The sequence below is a fragment of the Pteropus alecto genome, unplaced genomic scaffold (assembly GCF_000325575.1).
Source record: "Pteropus alecto unplaced genomic scaffold, ASM32557v1 scaffold75, whole genome shotgun sequence".
Lineage (NCBI taxonomy): Eukaryota > Metazoa > Chordata > Mammalia > Chiroptera > Pteropodidae > Pteropus > Pteropus alecto.
Window position 1 is genome coordinate 31,023,717 of NW_006440638.1, and position 20,980 is coordinate 31,044,696.

At 39.1% G+C, this 20,980-nt stretch overlaps 1 protein-coding gene across 6 annotated transcripts in view; it reads right to left on the reverse strand.

The window, feature by feature from the left end:
• The window catches only part of TAMM41 (TAM41 mitochondrial translocator assembly and maintenance homolog), a 45,572-nt gene extending 38,329 nt beyond the window's left edge, over positions 1-7,243 (reverse strand). For 2 of the 6 annotated variants that reach the window (XM_006917628.3, XM_006917627.3), the window contains exons 1-3: positions 6,880-7,243; positions 4,226-4,408; positions 1,697-1,789 (exon numbers count right to left, since the gene is read on the reverse strand). In XM_006917628.3, coding sequence (XP_006917690.1) covers positions 1,697-1,789; positions 4,226-4,408; positions 6,880-7,014 — 411 coding nt within the window. In that variant the 5' untranslated portion in view covers positions 7,015-7,243. Of the gene's footprint in view, positions 1-286; positions 398-1,696; positions 1,790-3,042; positions 3,158-4,225; positions 4,409-6,625; positions 6,801-6,879 lie in introns of those variants that run through there. The other 4 variants (XM_025050772.1, XM_025050771.1, XM_025050774.1 and 1 more) reach the window with 4 other exon arrangements.
• Positions 7,244-20,980: the final 13,737 nt, after the last annotated feature.

Genomic DNA, 20,980 nt, shown 5'->3' on the forward strand with positions numbered 1-20,980 from the left:
GTGTTTATTAAGTGCTGGGCATTTCAGATCCAGCATTTCTCAAATGCCTTTTGAGATCGGTTCCATCAGCCTTATCCACAGATGAAGATGTTCTGAGGCTCAGGAGATCAAGTCACTGGTACAGAGTCATGTAGCTGGGAGTATCAGAGCTGGGACACAAGCTCTAGATCTGTCTGATTCTAAAACACCTGTGTTCTTTCCAGCATTACCATTCTGCTTCCATTTTTCAACACCGTCATGAAGTAGGCAGGGCAAATATTGTTTCCCCATTCTATAGATAAATTACCTGAAGTTCAGAAAGATGTCAAGTTGCCCAAGTTCACGTAAATAGCTAATGAGTGGCAGGAATGAATAAGACCCAAAGCTTCTCATTCCATGTTCATTACTCTTCTCATCAAGCTACATATTAAAAAAAAAAAAAAAACAAAAAAAAAAAACACACCTTGGAAAGAAAATGAATATTTAAAATTTTTCAATGACATTTATTTGCTCAGTTATGAGCTTTACTAGTTATCCTGTCTAGAAATGAGAATTTCATCTACATACATATGAAGTTATTTCAGTGAGCCTGTTTCTGCACTTAAAAAATAAAGTTTTTACTGAAGTAAAAGTTACATATAGTATACAAATCTAACAGAAAGAGCTTGACAAATTTTTACATATGGATATATACATGTAACTAGTGCCCTGATCAAGTGTTTCTGGATGTTTTAATGAGCTACACCATTAAATTTTAAACCCAGACACAACGCAAGAGAATCTTGACCACTTATAAATATCAACAGAGATTTTTATGACACCACAATGTAAGCTAAGATTGTATAAATCTCTAATTTTTTTGCCGTAACTGACAAAGGGAGGAGCAGCACAGTCACCCTCATGGGAGACATTTGAGAAAAATCTTTGTATCTTCTTTTTGGAGTCTGAGACTCTCTGACAGCACAAAGAAAATTTTTCCTTGCTGTGAGATTAGCAACTATGACTATTTTGCATAGTTCTTAAACTATAAAAAGACCCCTTCTCAGAAAATAGACTATATAAGCTGCAAAAAAAAAAGAAACATGATATTTGCAAATACATGACAAAAGTTCAAGTCCTCTCTACTTTTTTCCATTTTTTGTTTTCTGTTTCTATTAAAGCACAGGGAGACACCTGCCCCCTACAGCCTCCTCTAGCAGTATCCCAAATGAAGGACACTATGACAGGATTTCAACACTGGCCTGAGAATAATAACAAAGAGAATCAGAATCCATCCCCCTCAGAATGACTACCTGATTCATTCAACAAATATTTGCTGAATGCTTACAGTATGCCAGGCATTGTCCCAGGTACTGTTGGGATACATCAATGGACAAACAATGTCTCATGGCACTTAAATTCTAGAAGAGAAGGTGATCTGAGTTGAGATGATAGAGGCTCCACTGAGGCAGTAGGTGCTTCTGCCACCCTCCCCAGCCCAAATGGACTAACTCTGAGTCTGATTTATCCAGACAACTGAAGAATCTTTAGAGAGACGGCAGTAGTAGTGTGAGTAATATCTAGACATGGTTTGGCAATGAATTCTGTAGGCAGTGAAAGGAGTCTGAAACTCATTTCTATTTCTTGGAGTTCCATCTCATTGCAATCAAAGATCAAAGTAAGATCAGGTTCAGAGAGAAGAGATATCTCTAATTGTGGCAACCAATAAAACACTCACCGGTTTTTGGAGTCGTCCAGCAATATACAAGTTATTCCAGTTGAGGAGATCGTCAATCAAAATACTAGTGCTAATAACTCCATATTTGATAAGCTGGAAAAGAAACAGACATAAGAACAAAACACCATATTGTTGATTATGTAAATGCAAAATATAAGAAAATAAATTTTTACCCAGAGTAGTACCTTGATTTCCAAAGCCACTCAAAATGCCTACTTTGTAAAAAACACATATTTCCACCAAAAATTTTTGCAAAAGATTAGTTTCCAAGACTGATTTGTCCCCTCAGATATATGAGGTGAAGTGACCACTATTTTAACTCAGACTCCTGTGATGTTAAAGGCCTAATGGTTCTTAGAGGTTATCTAGTATTGGTCCTCAATGGATTGTAAACAAAAAATTGGTCCTTTACCACAGGCAGTTTGAGAAACGATAACATAGTTCATGCTTCTCATTTGAGAAATAAGAAACTAAGGCTCAGAGAGAATTAATGATGTGCACAAAATGGCACTATTAGTAACAGAGACAAAACTAAGTCCCTGAATTTTAGTATGGGCTTCCAATGTTTATGTCATCACAAAGTATAAGAAATTTTCTTTAATTAAAAGTTTTTACTGACATCCTTTACATGGTGAGATGAATTTCCCTTTCATGATGAACTATTTCAAACACTTTTATAATTACAAAGCAACATGCAAATATAAAACCTCTTTATCAGTGTTAAACAAATGGAATTATGGTCAAATTCATTCAATAGCAATTTGTACAAACCCTGAATGTAGCTGTTCCTGAATGTAGCTGTTATAAAATACCATTTACTTCAACAAATATCTTTGGACTCACTCTGCTGAACTTCAGTATCCCAACAGCCCTCTCAGGCTGCAAATATCTAAAAAGTAGCTAGAGAATTTTAATTAAAAAGTCCTTTAGGCATAATTATGCCCAAATATTTGGTTATTGAAGCTTGTAATATTGTTTAAAACTATTAATTAGAGATAGGCTCAGTATAATATTAAGGAGAAAGAACAAAGCCACATGTTTGGCATGACCTAAGTGGACATGGAAGGTTGTGTGTGATGAATAACCTCTTCCCGCCACTCTGGCCACAGCACTGCAGAAGCCCTTCTTGCTGTAGGCACGTAACAGCTGGGAGGTAATAGAAACACCACTGATCTGGAAGTCAGAGGCCTGTCACTAACTAGCTGCATGACCTTATGGAAGTCGTTTTCTCTCTCTGAAGCTTGGTTTTTCTCATATGTAAAGCACAGGTGGACCAGGACTGGACCTTAACCAGAAAGGTAAATACAGGGCCCAAAGGCTATGCAGATATCACCAATAAATCATACCACTCATTCCTGCCAAGTTCAGATAGTTCTTCAAAATCCTTCTCAAGTCAGTACTCCTACCTCCTGCCCCTCAAAGTGTGGTCCACTGATCAGTAGAATAAGCATCACCTGGGAGCTTGTAAAAAAAAATGCAGAATTTCAGACTCCATTCCAGACCAACTGAATCATAATCTGCATTGCAACAAGATCCTCAGGTGATTCATCTGCACATCAAAGTATGACTGCTCTAAGCAATCAGCAGCACTGAGAAGTGTTGGCACAGCTAGTGGAACCCATTTGTCATCCATAGCCCGGTTTATCTCTAGGAGGCATCTGATTTGTTCCCCCTTGGTCCTCTTAGTTTGGGATCCTGCCTAGTTCTTCGGAGCCCTCTTAGAGATTGGACCCCTTCATCTGAAGGGTTCTTGCTGTCAGACAACCCTCTACCAGGATCTGTGCTAGACAGCATCTCACCTGCTCTCTAACACCCCATTGTCAAATTGCACCCACCTGCTGGTACCAAGAGGTTTCCACTTGGCACCACATGCTCCCAACTACCTATGATATCCTCTTCATTTCCAAATTCTTCTTGGGAGTGTCGACCCCTCTGTATAGATAAGATTAATTTCCACCCTGATCTTTATAGGCCTGCCTATTACTCTCACTGACCAAACCACTGGTTCTCAAAGTGCGCTTTCCAGACCAGCGGCATTGGCATCATTTGGAAGCTTGTTAGAAATGCCAATCCTCATTGCTAAGAAAGTAAATATCAAAAGTTCTCATCACAAGAAAAATAATTGTAACTATGTTTGGCCATGGATATTAACTTATTGTGGCAATCATCTCTTAATATATACATATATCTATGTTATGCACCTAAAATTAATACAATGTTACATGATAATTATACCTCGATTTAAAAAAAGCAAATCTTCAAACCCTGCCCCAGACCTAATGAATCAGAAACTCTGGGGTGGGACCCAGGAATCTGTGTGTCCAATAGGTACTATAAGGGATTCTGATGTACACTAAAAATTGAGAATCACTTGGCCAAACGCAAAAAATAAAGACGATCACACTTGATTACCTTCATCCAGCAGAAGCTTACCATTTCTTGACTGCAAAAACATATATATGTAGCTGGTATTCTAATAACAAAGGTCAATAACAACCCAAGTTAAGACAAAGGCCCTAAATCACTTACCTTACCATCACACATGATCAATGGATTGTAGTAAACTCCAGCACCATAGTTATTCTGGACAGTGGTGATAACCTTGGCCCCCAAAACTTTTAGGAAAGAGTAATGGTTCCGATTTTTCTTCAGATTCTTTGAATGCCATGCAACAGGGTCATCTACCGTGAATACAAAGTCCAGCATGACATTCTGGGAGGTGAAGAAAAAGAGAAGGATTTTAGTTTTAATTCCTAGAAAGGTACCTAGTATGGAAAGCTCTAATATTCTATATCATTTTGATTAATAAAAGACCTGAGGTTGTCATCGGAAATTTAAGCAAGTCTCTGGAACCAATCTGAACTTTGCTTTCATCAATACACAGAATAAAAGCAATGCTTATTTAATATGTATTGTCATGCCAGCACTCTTCTAAACACTTTATTATATATCCAGTAACTCATTTAATCCTTAAAACAATCCTACAAGGTAGGTACTGTTACTATCCCAATTTTATAGGAAAGGAAAACAAGGCACAAAGTTCCTTGCCCAAGAACACACAGCTAGTGAGTGACAAAGTGTGTTTCCAAATTCTGTGTGCTGAACTACTATAATACACTGCCTTTCATCTAAATGTTGCTAAATATACTCCACTTTTCTTCTAGATGAAATAACCTCATATGGATAAGCTCTATAAACTATTATGTAAAGAGAAATATTATTTTAACTCTCACCTATTCGCTAACCACTCACAGAGAACATACAAGAGCTCTGATAGGTCCTGGGGTAGTCTACTGGGGAGAATAAACAAATTATCACAAAACGGACTTGATAGAGGAATGCGAACTGTACTAATGTCACTCAAAACGGTGTCAGAACAGGACGGAGAAATTTTCCTATAAAATTACATTCTTCAAGAATCTGATAAATCTCAGCTTTGAAGAATGTGCAAGAATTAAGCAGGTTTGGTGGAAGTCATTAGACGTGTGGGGAAAGGGAAGGAGTTCTGTTAGAGGAAAACACTCCTGTGAATATGGGAGCTGGCATGTTCTGGGTGCTGCATTTAGTCTGAATATGGCTGGAATAGAATGCAGGCAAAGGACTGATGGGAAGTGACATCAGAGAGGGAGGCCGGTTGCCATGTGAAATTTTCCTACAGAACTCAATGAAGGGAGGAGAATAAAGGCCAGGAAACCACATAGGAGGCTAACTTCAAGATTCCAGGTGAGAAAAGAATAGGCACAAAGGAGTAGGGATCTGAGAGAGATTTAGGTATTGGAATCTATAAGACTTGTTAACTTGTAGGGAATGATGGTGAGGGAAAAAGAAGTAAGGACCTTTTCTCAAAGAGAATTCCACATCTGCTCAAAGGAAAACTTTCATGGAAAAATACAGCAGTGACTATAGAATCAGGAGGTGAAGGCCTGCTCTGAGTTTCCTATAACGTGATTCACAAACCACTGGTGATACATAAGATTTGGGGTGGACATGTTTTTTAAAGATTTATAACTATGAAATTTTTGAAAAATTTATAACTATTAGAAAAATACCTATAATAATCTGTAATCTTATATACCTATAACCTATAATTTCAAAATATCAGTTTAAAGAAAATTATACTTAAATACTAGTACAGGTGGGAAAGAGCAAATCCAAGCAACAGTATAGATGGCCAGAGATTATAGCCAGGTATCCAAATCCAGGAGGCCCTACTGCAATCTGCACACTTCCATTTCCTGTTTATTAAAGATGACAGTGAACTGTTAGGCTGTGCAAGGACTAAAGCAAGTAGAAATCCAGTTCAGAACACAAGTGGCACACACAGAGAACACCTCTATCTAGACTTTTGTTCCTTTTGTCAATTCAGCAAAAGCTCTAAAGCCTTGACAGAAGTTAATAACAGCTTCATTTGAAAAGTATTTGCCTGCCACTCTTCTGCTGTCTTGAATCTTGTCTCTTCTTTGAAAGCAAACTGTATTTTCCCTTTATTTTCAGAAAAAAGAAGAAAAAACTGCAATCACAAGAACTGTACCCCCGCTGCTGTTGTGCTCAACCAGCTTTGAAGAGTAACAATGTCTAGTCCTAAAAAGACTCTTGTTAAATGTCCAGAGCATGGGTAATATACTGGCCACACACAAACTGTTGCCACAAACTGTTGCTCATAGTTAACTTCACTGCTCCTGCCGCGCCTACAACAGTCCCTCAGCTTCCTAAAGTCAGGAGGGATTTTGTTTTTTCTCCTACAGCTATAGGCAGTAACTCTGCTTGGTGAACCATTAGAATCAACCTGGGAAGGTTTTGAAACTCCTGAAGCCAATGCCTCATCCCAGACCAATTAAAATAGACTCTCCACAGGTGGAACCCAAGCATAAGTATTTTTTAAAGCCTCTCAGAAGCTTTCAGCCAAGGCTTGGAATACTGAACTAGTACCTGGCAAATATTTTTTTTCCTTTCTTCCACTTTGTCTCTGCATAATTGCATCTTCTGCTTTAAACCAAAGTAGACTCCTATTTACCCTTCAAATCTCAGCTTAACACGTTCAGTTTGAATTTTGCTAGTTGATACGTGGAGTGCGCAGGGCAGACAGGCAGCTAGCTGTAGGGCTCTGCAGAGATGGTAGGCAAAAGGGAACTCGTGAGAACAGGCCGATTCTCGGCGTGGGGCTGGCCCCAGGCCGGGCTCACCTTCTGGTTTGAACTGGGCCCCGCCTGGCGGTACACCCCGGAGCCGTAGGCGAAAGCCAGGCTCAGCTCCTCGGGAAAGTGAGACAGGATCCTGCGGAAGGCCACCCCCGAGCTCTGCAGCGCCTGCAGCGCCATAGGGCCGAGGCTCAGAGACAGGGACCCTTGGCGGAGCAGGGCAGAGGACAGCGTGGCAGGGAATGGATACCCGGGCAGACGGTTAAAGGTGGGGACAGAGAAGTCTGGGACTAGCCCGAAAAGGAGAAGGCTGGGGCCAGAGGTGGGAACTGAAGGGACCGGCAAGGACTAAGGTGACAGTCACGCCGGGGAACCACCAATTCCGGCCACGCCTGTCACAGGCACACGGCTTTCAAAGGCGCAAGAGAAGGCGCTCGCTCGAGTGTGAGGACGTGAGGACTTCGCTGAGACCCCCTCGTGGTCGGAGGAGCGCTCTGCAGGCTGGCGGCCTGGGACTGTGACTCAACATATGAGTGGGGGAGAGCGTCAGCTAATTGAACTGCTTTTGAGCCTTGAGAATCCTTTTTTGTTCTCGCCTCAAGCCGCATTTTAATAAATGACTATAAAATCATGCATGTGTATAGGAGAAAAATTTTTTAATCAGTCGAAATTCACATAACATAAAATTGTACATGTTCTGTACAATTCAGTGGCATTTAGCACATTCACAATGTTGTGCTATCATCATCTCTATCCAGCTCCAAAATGTAGATTCTCAAGATTTAGGAAAACACAAATAGAATTCCAATCACGCCCAATTCCACTGCCCAGAGATTATCACTGTTAAGATTTGGCTGGGATATCATCCTATTAAAGCCCTTTCAAGTCTGATGATAGGTATGAAAATGCTCCATAAATGATAAAGGACTCACCAATATTCTCTGATATTTGTATTTAATTTTAAGGATGAAAAAGAGTCTCTGCCTCTTTACTTTGGGGATTGGTTTCACAAAAGGGCACATTAAATGTTTCCTGGGAGGAAACGGGACCCCAGGTGAGAACCCAGCTCTTTATGTATAAGGAGATAAACTTGCTCAAGATCACAGGGCCATTCAGGGTGTAATTTGTCTTCTAGGACAGAGACTTTTCAGATACCCTTACCTTCTTCCCTATGTATGTTGCCTGTCACAAATAACAGAGGTAGTAATAGCTAGAGCTGGGTAATGTTGATGCATTTCACATGCATTTTTCATTGAGTCCTCTCCGCTACCCTGTAGGAGGAGGTTATCACCTCTATTTTAGAGACGAAGAAGCTAAGTCTTAGAGAAAGCAATGTGCTTAGAATCAGAACAGCCTGGGGCATAACAGAGCTAAAAACCAGGTTTGGCTCCATGTCCTACAATTCTACTCTGTCCTTGAAGAGCTTTAAGCAGAGACCTACCTGTCAGGCTCACATGTTAGCCTGGACTGGGGTGGGGAAAGAAGGAGCGGGGAGACCGGTTAGGAAGCTGTTACCATAGTTTCACTATGAACTAAAGAGGCTGGCCTGAAGTGATAGAGGCATTAATGAGATTAATTCAATTTGAAAAATTATTATTTGAATTCCAACCCTGGGCCTGGCACTGAGATAAGTGCTGAGGATTTGAGATGACTAGAGCAGGGCCTCTGTCTTGCAGGAGCCCAGGGTCTGCAGAGGAGACAGACAAGCAAACCCAGAATATAATGCGCCATATGAAGCTGGATACCCAGTGCCCTGCAGGACCTTTGATGAGGGAGTGCTAATCAGTTCTGTGTGTGCTAGTGAGCAAGGCAGGTTAGTTAGCCTAGGGAAGTACCCTGTCCCCTCTAGGTGGCATGAGAAACAAGCCAAAGCCCAGAGACACGATAGATGGCCTTGGGCCATACCCTCCCCTCCAGAATTAGGTTCTGGAGTCTTTCCCTTGTCCTTTGTTTAGCTTTGGCTAATCATAACATCATTATATCACTAATACGGCAATATGTCTCCATCACCACGCCCAAGAAAACAAAAGCCCATAATGCAGACAGCTCGGGGCAGCACTTTTCTCTTAAGTGTGTACTTTTGCTGTAATAAAACTTGCACTTTCCTGTTTGCTGTTTGTCATGTCCTTGAATTCTTTCTGGTGGTGTAAAGAACCTGGTCACAGGAGATCCAGGCCAGTGTCCCCCTTTGGACTCCCACATCATGAGAGACCAGAGGAGGTTTCACAGAGATGGTATTTGAGCCAGGTTTTGAAGGATGAGTAGGAGTTTATAAGGCAGGAGTTAGGTGGGAGAGATTCTACGAAAGATGAACTGATAGGACATGGTGACAATAACAACAGGCGATACTTGTTTCTTTACTATTCCCAACCACCTTCTATACTTATCTCTTTTCATCATTCCAAAAGACCCCATGAGGCAGCTTCTCTGAGTATCATTTTTCACACGAAGACACAGAAGGCCTAAAAGGAGAAGCAAATTTCCCAAAGTCACACAGTTAGGGGATTTGAACCCACAGCTCCGGAATTCCAAAAGCCAAGCTCTTTACCACCTTGTTTTAGTGCCTTCTAAAACAGGCAGCTTGTGAGGCAAGAGAAAGAAGTGGGAAATCAACTGATTCGACTTCATCAGCCAAGGACAAAGAGCAGCAGCAGTAACCAAAAGGACAACTGAGACCAGGATAAGGGCAGCAGGTGGGAGACATAGTGCATCTCAGTCTCCCTATGTGAGCACAGTCATTCTGGTTCATTCTGACTAAATGTCACCCTTGCCCGATTGCCAGAATCTGAAATGCATTCACCGTGCAATTACACTAAAACCTTTTACCCAAAGACAGTGAATAAATCTCTACCAGCCACGTTACTTTTTTTTCTTCCTTCCCTCTAGGTGATAATTCAACCTTGCTGTTTTTCCTCCCTCTCTTTGGAAAAGTAATCCATGCTTATAAAAATGTAAATACTATCATCCCCTAGAGATAGCCACTGATAATCTTTGGTACATATTTTCCCAGATATTTTTCTATGACTATATTAACATTAAAAACATTTTTAATGGAATCGTGGGATAGCAACTATTTTGCCATTTGCTTTTTTTTTTTTACTTACCCCATCAATGACATATTTCCATGTCAGAATATCTCATTCTATTTATTGGCAGAAAATTTTTCTAAAATATGGATATGCCATCATTTGTTTAAACATTTTCATATTGATAGATATAGAGTATTTCCATTTTTCATACATGCAAACAATGCTACAGTGAATATTCTTGTATATAGACCTTTGTGTACATGTGCAAGTATTGCTATAAAGTCAATTCCTAGAAGTGGAATTGCTGAGTCAAAGTGTCAGCACATTGCTAAAATACCCTAGAAAAGATTGTGCCAATTCACACTACCAATGGAGTTCAGTCCTTGATATAAAGATTCTGCAGTTTCTCCATTTTTCAGTCTCACGGGCTTTCACACCTAATTATCAAACATTTTTACAAAAACTATCCTTCTCGATAATGCAAAATCACCAGCTGGAGTTCCATCACATTCCTGTGTGCATTTTGCCTCTCTAGGAAGAGGCAGAAGCAGTGTAGCAGAGAACACATTTGTATTCTCTAGCAGAAAACTCCCCGCTCCTAGCAGTTCATCCGTTCTCTTTTAAATTACCATGGCTTGTGAAGTTAGAGGCTATTAAAAAACCCCAATGTTCTGTATAATCGCTTTAGGGTTCTATTGGAACTCTCATACCAATGAAATAAAAATGGTAGAGAGCCATTTAAAAATACAGATAAATACCACTTGATTTGAGCAAATGTGGGTCCTCATTTTTCTAATTTAACCAGCTGCTGGCTTTGTGTTTCTTAACAACAACTTTGTCATGCTAGGTTTCACTAAGAGGATGCTGACCTATTTTGTTTTTTAAAAATCCCTGTAAAAATCTCTATAACTTTTATGTCTCTGTTTTTCTTCTAATCAGCGTTTAAGTAAAGGACAGAAAATGTTTGGGAAAAAAAATCCAAGCTCTGTGGTTCTTACAATCAGCTACATTATTCAATTTATCTGCTGATGCAGGTGAAGGAGAGGGGTCTTGATCTCCATCTTGTCAGAGGAAGGTCGCTTTGTTGCATCTGTCCATTTCCAGCTGATTGATGTGTCATAACTTGGCCAGACTGAGAGCATCTTTAGTATTTCTTTAGCCTCTGAAGTACCACCTGGGTTTGAATCTGAGCCCCAGGAGTTAATAGCTGTTTGATCTTCAGCAACACAAATGAAACTCTGTTTCTTCTTTTCCTTATTTATAGAATGGGCAGAGTAATAATAGTTTACTTTATGGGATTGCTGGGATAGCAAATGAAATAGTATCAAGAAAGTACATATTATGGTGCCTGACCCAGAGTAAGCTCTCAGTAAATGTTTTTCATCTTGTTGAATTCTTAAGAGACCATGTACAAGAAGAATTTAAAAGCATAATTATACCTAAATCTTTATGGCATTTAGCATTTTACACAAAGTACTTTTCCAGACATGATTTTATTTAATGCTTAAAACAAATCCTGGGAAATTAGTGGATATTATTCCAATATTACAAGGGATAAACTGAAGCATAGAAAAATGAAGTGAGTTGCCTGAAGTCACAGGGCTATTGGCAGCCCTGCCAATACAGTCTCCAAGTTTAATCTTTTTCCTCTTGTACCATAGAAACAACACAAATCGTTCGTTTTCCCAAGGGATTCATTCTTTCTCCCATTGAAATCTTCTTCATCCTTTAGTCTTAGCTCAAATATCACCTCTTTCTAATCAGAAATAATTTTTCTGTCCTCTCTGCCCACATAACCCTTTGCTTATAGCCCTCCAGCTCTTGTCTTAAATATCAGCTACATCCATCAGCTACATATAGAAGGCTTGAGACTCTCTGAGGTCAGGGACCATATCTCATTCATTTTCTATCTTTTAGGGCCAAGCACAGTGCCTGAAGCAAAATTTCTGCAATTGGGAACGGCATAGGCTGGTGACAAAAAATAAATACATATACAGAGCGATTATAGTAAAATACAGATGACATCTGCACCACAGTTGTGGTAAGACAGCTCTTCAGTTTTCCTGAGAAAGCTTCCTGGATGGGGGTTGATATTTGGGTCAGATCTTGAAAGACGACCAGAAGTTCACTAGATAGGAAAACTTTCATAAGAGAAAGAATAATCTCTATACCAGGTCTTGGAATTCTCTCTCTGGAAGGATACTGTGTTTTCCAATGGAATTCTGGAATACCACACACTCTTAACACCAAAGAAACAAATGGATAATGTAGAATTTCAAGGAACAGAGTGGGCATCTCATCTAAATGGCAGTATAATGTCATAGTTAAGAGTGTAAACTCTGGCTTCAGACTTCCTAGTTTGAATCTTGGCTCAGCTGTTGAGTTTTGTGAGTTCTTTATATATTCTGGGTATGAGTCCTTTGTCAGATATGTGATTTGCAAATATTTTCTCCTACTCTAGTTAATTTTTTCATTCTCTTGACAATGTCTGTAATAGAGCAAAAGTTTTAATTTTCACTGAGTCCAATTTATCAACGGGGGATAAACTTTTCTTTTGAGGATCATGCTTTTGTGTCATGTCTCATAAGTCTTTGCCTAACTCTAGAACACAAAGATTTTTCTTCCATACTTTCTTTTCAAAACGTTATAATTTTAAGTTTTATAATTAGGTCTGTAATCCATTTTGAATTAATTTCTGTATAAGTTGTACAGTTTAAGTCAAGGTTCATTTTTTTACATATGGATGTACAATTTTCCTACAACCATTTGTTGAAAAACTGTTTCTTCATTGAATTGTCTTTGCATTTTTGTGAAAAATCAATTGGTTATATTTTATTTGGGTGTATTCCTGGACTCTATTCTGTTCCATTGTTCTATATGGAGATTCATAATGTCCTACAATTGGGTAGTGTAATTCTTTAAATTTTATTCTTTTTCAAAATTGTCTTGTATTCTAGTTCTTTTGCCTTTCCTTATATTTTAGAATCAGCTTGTCTATATTTGCAAAAATTCCACTGGGATTTTACTGGAATTATGTAAAATCTATAGATCAATATGGGAAGAATTTACTGTGTTGGGTCTTCTGATCCATGAACATAGTATGTCAGTCTCTCCATTTATTTAGATTTCTTTTGTAGTTTCTTTCCTTTCAACACTTTAACTATTTTCTGGCTCTTAGCCAGAAAGAATTTATTTATTTTGTTCTGCTGCTCACTTCCAGTGAGTACACCTGCATCTAGGGTCAAGAAAGAGAAAAATAAACATTGTCTCACTGTTTTGGGACTATATCTTCTCTTATCAGAGAGGAAGTTTTCCCTTCCTCAGAGTATTAGGTTCCTATGAGTCCCTGTTGCCACTGCTGTTACTGCCACTGGCACATGATTGCTTGGGGACTAATGCAGGAGAGCTTAGAAGAGAAAAAAAAAAAGAAGAAAAATCCCTAAAGGTTTCCCCCCACTTTCTCTGAGCACCAGGACATCCTTATCCTGCTCCAGGAGCTATAACTAGAGAACTTCTCTCTGTCCATGTGGATGTCCACTTCTGGGTTGGGGTTGTGTTGAGTACAGGCTAGGAGACATTGGAATAAAAAAAGTGGAAACACTATTTCAGTTTAGTGGTACTTTGAATTAGTCTTCTTTCCTAATTTAACTGCTAGTATTGGCTTTTCAGAGACATCCGAGCTAGGCTTTATATGTCTAGGCGTTATATCTGCATTCAGTGGGTTAAAGAGGGTAAGGTGTGTTTATCTTACCCAGAACAAAAAATACTCTGATATTATTTAGATGATGAAACTTAGGCCCTGATAGATTAAGGAAACATCTTTAAAGAAAGTGATGAAGCAAGAATTTAAAAATCAAGTCTCTATGAATTCAATCTATAAAATCTGTATGTTAAATTTTTTTAAAAAGCCAGGTTTACTGAGATATAATTCTATTACTGTTAAAGTCACCATTTTTAAGTGTATGGTTCGATGAGTTTTGACAAGTACGTTGTTGTGTAACCACCACTGTAATCAATATGTAGACTATTTCCATCACTCTGAAAAGTTCTGTTATACTATTGCTAGTTAATCTCCTACTCATATCTCCAGCTCTTGGAAGTTACTGATATGATTTCTGTCTCTAGAGTTTCACTTTTTGAAAATGTTGTATAATACTTTATAATAGAATCATATAGAATGTAGGCTTTTGTCTCCTAGCATTAATGCTTATGAAATTTATCCAAGCTGTGTATGTGAGGTCCTGTGATTGAGGTCTGATCAATGAGAGGCAGGAAGGGTGATATAATCCTCTTTCAGGCCTTAAAAATCTCTCATGCACTTTCCCAGGACTCTTTCTATTGGGCAGTACAATTGATGTGGGTACAATATAGAGAAAGGCTATCAAAACTGCATTGGATTGAGATGTGAGCAAGAAATTAACTTTTATGATGTTCGGCTACTGAGATTTGGGAGTTATTTCTTACTGTAGCATGGCATAACCTATCCTGATCAATATAATAGGGCAGTGATTTTCAAAACATGATCCTCAAACCAGCAGCTTTGGCACTGTCTGGGACCTTGTTAGATGTAAATTCTCTGGTCTCCACCCCAGGCCTATTGAAACAAAATATCTGGGGGGCAGAACCCAGTACTTTGAGCTTTAATAAGCTCTCCAGGTGACTCTGATGCACGCTACAGTTTGCGAACCACTAATTTAGCGAATCCACAGTGTCAGGAATGGCTCTCTGCTCTTCTCAGCTGCCATGTTCCTCCTCTCCTTCCCCAGTTGCTGATCTCAATTCCAGCTGTCATAGAACCTGAAGGAACTACTGCTTCAAGTGATGACATTTTTGCCTGCCACAGATACCTGTGCCTATTCAAGTGTGGCATCCTTTCTTTTTCAGCTATAGGTGGTACAGTCCATGCTCAAACTGCTATGCCTTTTATGGGCTTCAAAGGACTTCTCCAGTTAGCCTCCATGGTGACAGTCCTCTCCCCTGTACCAGTAGCAGCTATTACATAAGCAGCTTGAAACTGTCCCTCCCTCCTCTGTAAAAATAATAACTAATAACCTTCAAGTCCACTCTGAAGTCCCATAATTCCAGTCTGCAGAAAAGACAGAAGTCTGATGGTTTTCATTGCTCTGGGCAGGCTTTTGAAAGGTAAAAGAATAATTTTATTAGGTTTTTATTTGGAAATATTGAAAATAACCAAGGGATCTTTTAAAATTACATTTAGAATCCACAGAGGTCCAGAGACTCCTAGCTGGGAGTAGGACTGATATAGTCCTATTCTCTTCGTTTTTAAGATGAAACCACAAGGTCCGGGGAGGTGCATGGGCCTCCCAGTGCCTCCAAATTTAGTATCAGTGACTTTAATAGTATTTTGACCTGTAATGATTTGCATGCTTTTATTTTTTTTAAACAAAATGGTAAGAGTAAACATTTTTTTTTAAATTATTGTAGTAAGTACATATTATATAGAATTTACCATTTTAACTATTTTTAAGTGTACGGTTCAGTGGCATTAAGTAGGTTCACACTTGTACAACTGTCACCACCATCCATCTCCAGAAATTTTTCATTATCCCAAACTAAAATTCTGTATCTATTAAAAATAACACCTCATTCCCCCCTAACCCCTGGAAACCACCATTCTTCTTTCTGCATCTATGAATTTGACTACTCTAAGTACCTTATATAATTGAAATCAATATTTGTCCTTTAGTGTCTGGATTTTTTCAACTTAGCATAATGTCCTCGAGTTTCATCTATGTTGAAGCATGTGTCAGAATGTCCTTTTTAAAGGCTGAGTAATATTCCATTGTATGTATAGATCACATTGTGTTTATCCATTCATCTGTCAATGGACACTTGGATTGCTTCCTTCCACCTTTTGGCCATTGTGAGTAATGCTACTATAAACACAAGTGTACAAATATTTGTTCAAGTCCCTACTTTCAATTCTTTTGGGTACATACCCAGAGATGGAGTTGCTGGATCGTATAGTAATTCTATGTTTAATTTTTTGGGGAGCTGCCGTACTTATCTCCCTTTTTGATTATAGGCATACTAGTGGGTGTGAAATGGTACCTCATTGTGATTTTGATTTACATTTCTCTAATGTAAATTTTTTTATTTTATCCAGAATTTTCTTCTAAGAGTTTTATAATTTTAGCTCTTATATTTAGGTTTTTGGTCCATTTTAATTTGTTAATTTGTGTATATGATGAGGTAGAGCTCTGTTCCTTTGCATGTACATGTCCAATTGTCCCAGTACCATTTGTTAGAAAGACTATTCATTTTTCAATGAATTATCTTGGCATCCTTGTCAAAAATCAATTGACCCTAGATATAGAAGTTTAATTATGGACCATAAGTTTTATTACATTGATCTATATGTGTTTCCTTATGCCAGTACCATCGTGTCTTGATTACTGTAGCTTTGTCTATTCTAGATCCCTTAAATTTTCAAATGAATTTTAGAATCAACTTTTTAGCTTCTGCAAAAAAAAAAAAAAAGCCAGCTTGTGTTTTGATAGGGATTGCACAGACTCTGTAGATCAATTTGGGGAGTCCTGACTATTTCATAGAATCTAGTTTATGTTGTGGTTGAGGCAAATACAGAGAGAATAAAGGCTTCCCTGAGTCTCAGAGGTGATTCCTGAAAGGGGTTTGAAGCACAAACAGAAATTAGCTAGGAGAAAGGCAGAGGGAGAGGAGAGCATTCAAGACTGCTGAATAAGCTTCTACAGAGTCTGGTGTGTGTGTGTGTGTGTGTGTGTGTGTGAGAGAGAGAGTGTGTGTGTAGAGAGAGAGAGAGAGAGAGAGAGAGAGAGAGAGAAAGAGAGAGAGAGGAGGGAGATACAGAGACAGAGTGATTGATAGATGAGGGGATGAGGGACATAGAAAAAGATGAAGAACAGAGAGACAGACCAGGACTGGAGAGATGAGAGACAGAAGAGAATCAAGAGAGAGAGATTTAAGGGGGTAGTGAGAAAGAGAAAGAGAGAGAGAGATGGGAGAGAACTAGAAGAGAGGTAAGGCAGAGAGAGATAGAGATAGAGAGGTTGAAAGAGATGTTGAGATTGAAAGAATGGGGATGGGAGATGAAGCATTAAGGAAATACAAGTAGCTCAGTTCTGCGGAGAAAGTGAAATAAGTGTTGAGAGATGAGTCTGGAGAGATAGCAGAAACTGGAATATTAAGGACTTCTTAAAGCAGACTAAGTCTCTTTCCTGTGTTCAGGAGTCAGGGCTCTCTTTATTACCTTGTTGCCATATGCCCCCACTCTAACAGAGGGAGAGTGACACTTTGGGTTTCTAGTTAACAGTGTCACCTCAGACCCTGTGTTCAACAGTCCTCAAAATATTTCTGTACTCACCTTTCCCCAGAGAACAGTTACCAGAGTAAATGGCTGCAGGTCCCTTTAGAATCATTATTGTGTATATTAGCTATGTTGTTGCAAGGGTTCTTCCACCAAGGGACCTGGTCTCCTATTCAGTCAGTGAATGCTAAGTCCCAAAACTGCCTCACATCTAGAACTGGGCAAGAGATCAGGCTGTTTCTTAAGACAACTGTCCTAAGTCTCTAGATTACCCCTCCTTGGTTTCCTCTGATGGCTCAAGCTGCCTATCTATTTTGCCCTGGGACGTTGTGTACTATTAACTAGCTCTGTGAGTCAGAACCCTCCGCTGCTACTCCAGCCCTGCTGTTCACTGTGATAATTGCATCACCTGCCTTTTGGCAATTAAGTGCCACCACCTGGACTCTATTTTGGGGTCCTGTCTTCTTCACTGCTATCAATGAGCCTAGCTCTTCCTAGTTTTTCCTACTATCAGTCCTGGTTTTGAAGGAAAGTATTGATCACCCAATTTTTTACCCATTTTTTCAGTCTTGGTAGACAGTGTAGCTGTTAGGCCTTCCTATGGAACACAATCTTCTAGTGGGTCTTTTGTTCTGTGACAATCTATGCACTCCCCTGAGCATTTTATAATTTCTTCCATGTCAGCTATGGCAATTGCAACTTCACTTAGCATGGGCCATCGCTTTTCCCATGCTTTTAGAAACCATCCTAAGGAAGAGTTTGCATCATCTGCTGGAGTTTTATGCTAGTGTGTTAATCCCTGTATCTTGGGAAAGTACTTTAAAATAAATCAACTTTCCAGAATCCAATCTCGTGTTCTTGATCATAAGCCCCCTTAATCAAACATTATTAGAATCCAGCCCTACATGTACCCCTGGCCTTCTGCAGACACATGCTTGTTGGGTCTTAGAGCTCTTTGAGGGGTGTAGTCCCTTTCCTTTTTTACCAGGCCCAGCATGTCACCTAGCTATAGGCCTGGTGTCCAGGAGAGGAGATGATGGCAGTTCTTAAATGGGGGTACTGTTGTCTTATTGGAGAGTGGCAGCCATAAGGAAATGGCAAGGACCAGATTTTCCTTCACAGCCTACCCTTCTAACACATTGATTTTGAACTTCTGGCCTCCAGAACTTTGAGAGAATATATTTCTATCGATTTAAACTGCCAAATTTATGGGACTTTGTTATAGCAGCCCTAAAAAACTAATACTCCAACCAATCCCATTGTCCTCGTAGCTACTACTTTCTGGTACTTCTCAAACACCTGATACATCACATAAGCTTATGCTTCTCTTCCATCAGCACATGTCATCCCAGTTCACCACAGTTGAATGTTTTAGCAACATCATCACCTGTGTCAAGGGCTGTTTGTTCTCCCCTGCCATTAATGTCGAGGTCTTGATTGGTGAGCTGTCTAGCTCCAAACCTTCGTCTGTTGCCTGCTTTCTCAGATTCCTCCTGATACCAACTGTCACAGATTGGATTCTCTGTAAACAGTCACTGAGATGGAGTTTGGCATGCAGGATATTTATTAGGGATCATTAGCTGTAGAAAGGAGAAAGAGGAAGACACTGGACAGAGAGAGAAGTTGAACAGTGATGCAGACTTGGCGAAGCTTTGGGCAGCCTCATCAGAGCTATGCTGCGGTGGGCTAAACTAGACCTTATATCTCAATTGCAATCAGTCTTCGGGTGAGGACATGCCCTGAAGCCCACCCTGTAGGAGCTGACAGCTGGGACTTCCTTGAGTTTCTTCCTTGAAGGAGCATTTGATTAGCTCACCTCTATGTTCACTATTTCAGCATGAAGGTGAAAGGAAGCATTATCCTCATTGAAGGTGAGGAAACAGGTTGAAAAAGGCTAAGTAGCCCACTAGCAGAATCAAACTATGATTCTTTGAGAAAGAAGGAAATTGTGATTGTGAATGACTATGTGCCAGGCACTTTTAGGAAATTTCATGTACATTTTCTTGTTGGTTCCGCATAACAAACTTGAAAGGCATTCAATACTTTCTCTAATTTTAGAGAAAAGGAAACTAAAGACCAGAGGAGTATTTTGCCCAAGGTCAATAGAGTTGGTAAGAAATGGAAACAGCCAGAATTTGAACCTAGGTCTGATGATTCCATAATCATTTAAGAAGCCTCACAAGCACTTATAGTCAAAAATCCACAGAAGAGTATACCATAATTAGCTAGAGCTCAACTATTATCTAGTGAAAGGCAAAGTATGTTTCTAGTCTGTATTTAGAACAACAAGATTGCAGGCAAAGTCTGAATCAGAGAATATCATCTGGGCAGCTTTGCAAGAGGCTCCTCATTGGAAGGCTTGATTCCTTCTTGGATGATGTGGAATGGGTTGAGTGCTTAGTCACAACGTGTGACAGAAAAACAAGACTCACTTATTGGTGAAAGCTAAAAAAAAGGCCGGGGGGTGGGGATGGGGGAGCTTTTAAAAAGGCACTGACAGTTTGCTGTGAAAAAATTCTGGTGTTGGAGTCAGAAAGCTTTGGCTTAAAATTTTTTTTTCTGATTACAAAAATAATTTATGTTTATTATATAAGAATACTGAGCAGCAAATAGGAGAAAATTACAATCATTTAGATTCCCACCACATAGATAATCATTGCTAACATTTTGATGCTGAGCCTTCTAGTCTTTTCTCTTGTGAATAAATAACTGTTGATATAACTAATATAGTTATGTAAAATTTATATGTGCACTTACGTATAATTATATGTTTTATAGGTTTTATTTTACCAGTATGAGACCATAATGGGCAGATTTTTTGAAAAAATAGCAACTTATTTTTTCTGATTAAAAAGCAACACACTTAGGAGGAGATGTGGAAAATATAGAAAAACAGAAAGAAAATGAAAGTTATCTTTAATGTTACTTTCCATACTATTGACTATTTTGTAAACTGATTTTAAGTTACTGCTAAAGTGAAGTTCTTCACTCAGATTTTCAAGATCTCAATCTTGACCCTACTGTTTCCTGCATAACCAAAGGCAAATTCCAAATTCTTTCTCCAAGCCTTAGTTTCCTCATCTGGGAAATGAAAGTTATGATAGTGCCTACCTCACAAGGTGGTTTTGAGCAGTGCAGGTAACATGCTTGGTTTAGTCCATTGTACATCATAAGAAGTCAAACACATTAACTACAACAATTAGTTTTTATTTTAGAGGCGAGTATATTTAAAATAATAACTGGTTTGGTTTCCCTTAATATTTTCAATTCCTCCTCGACTTCAAAATAAAAAAGGTAAAGAAAGATATTGAGGGACACTTCATAATGATAAAGGGAACCATGCACCAAGAAGACATAATACTTATTACTATCTATGCTCCCTTTTGGGGAGCCCCGAAATATGTAAAACAATTACTAACAGCCACTGTCAGGACAGATCATCCAAACAGAAAATCAATAAGGAAATAACATCCTTAAATGACACATTAGACCAACTGGACATAATTGACATATACATAGCCTAGCCTCTCAAAACAGCTGCTTACACATTCTTCTCTAGTGCACGTGGAACTTTCTCAAGGATCGACCACATACTAGAACACAGAGATAGCCTCAACAAATATAAGAGGGTTGAAATCATACCAACCATATTCTCTGATCATAATGCTTTGAAACAGGAGATCAACTACAAAAAGAAATTGGGAAGAACTACAAATACATGGAGATTAAACAACATGCTACTGAAGAATAACTAGGTCAGAGAAGAAATAAAAAGCAAGATCGAGAGATACATAGAAACAAATGATAATCA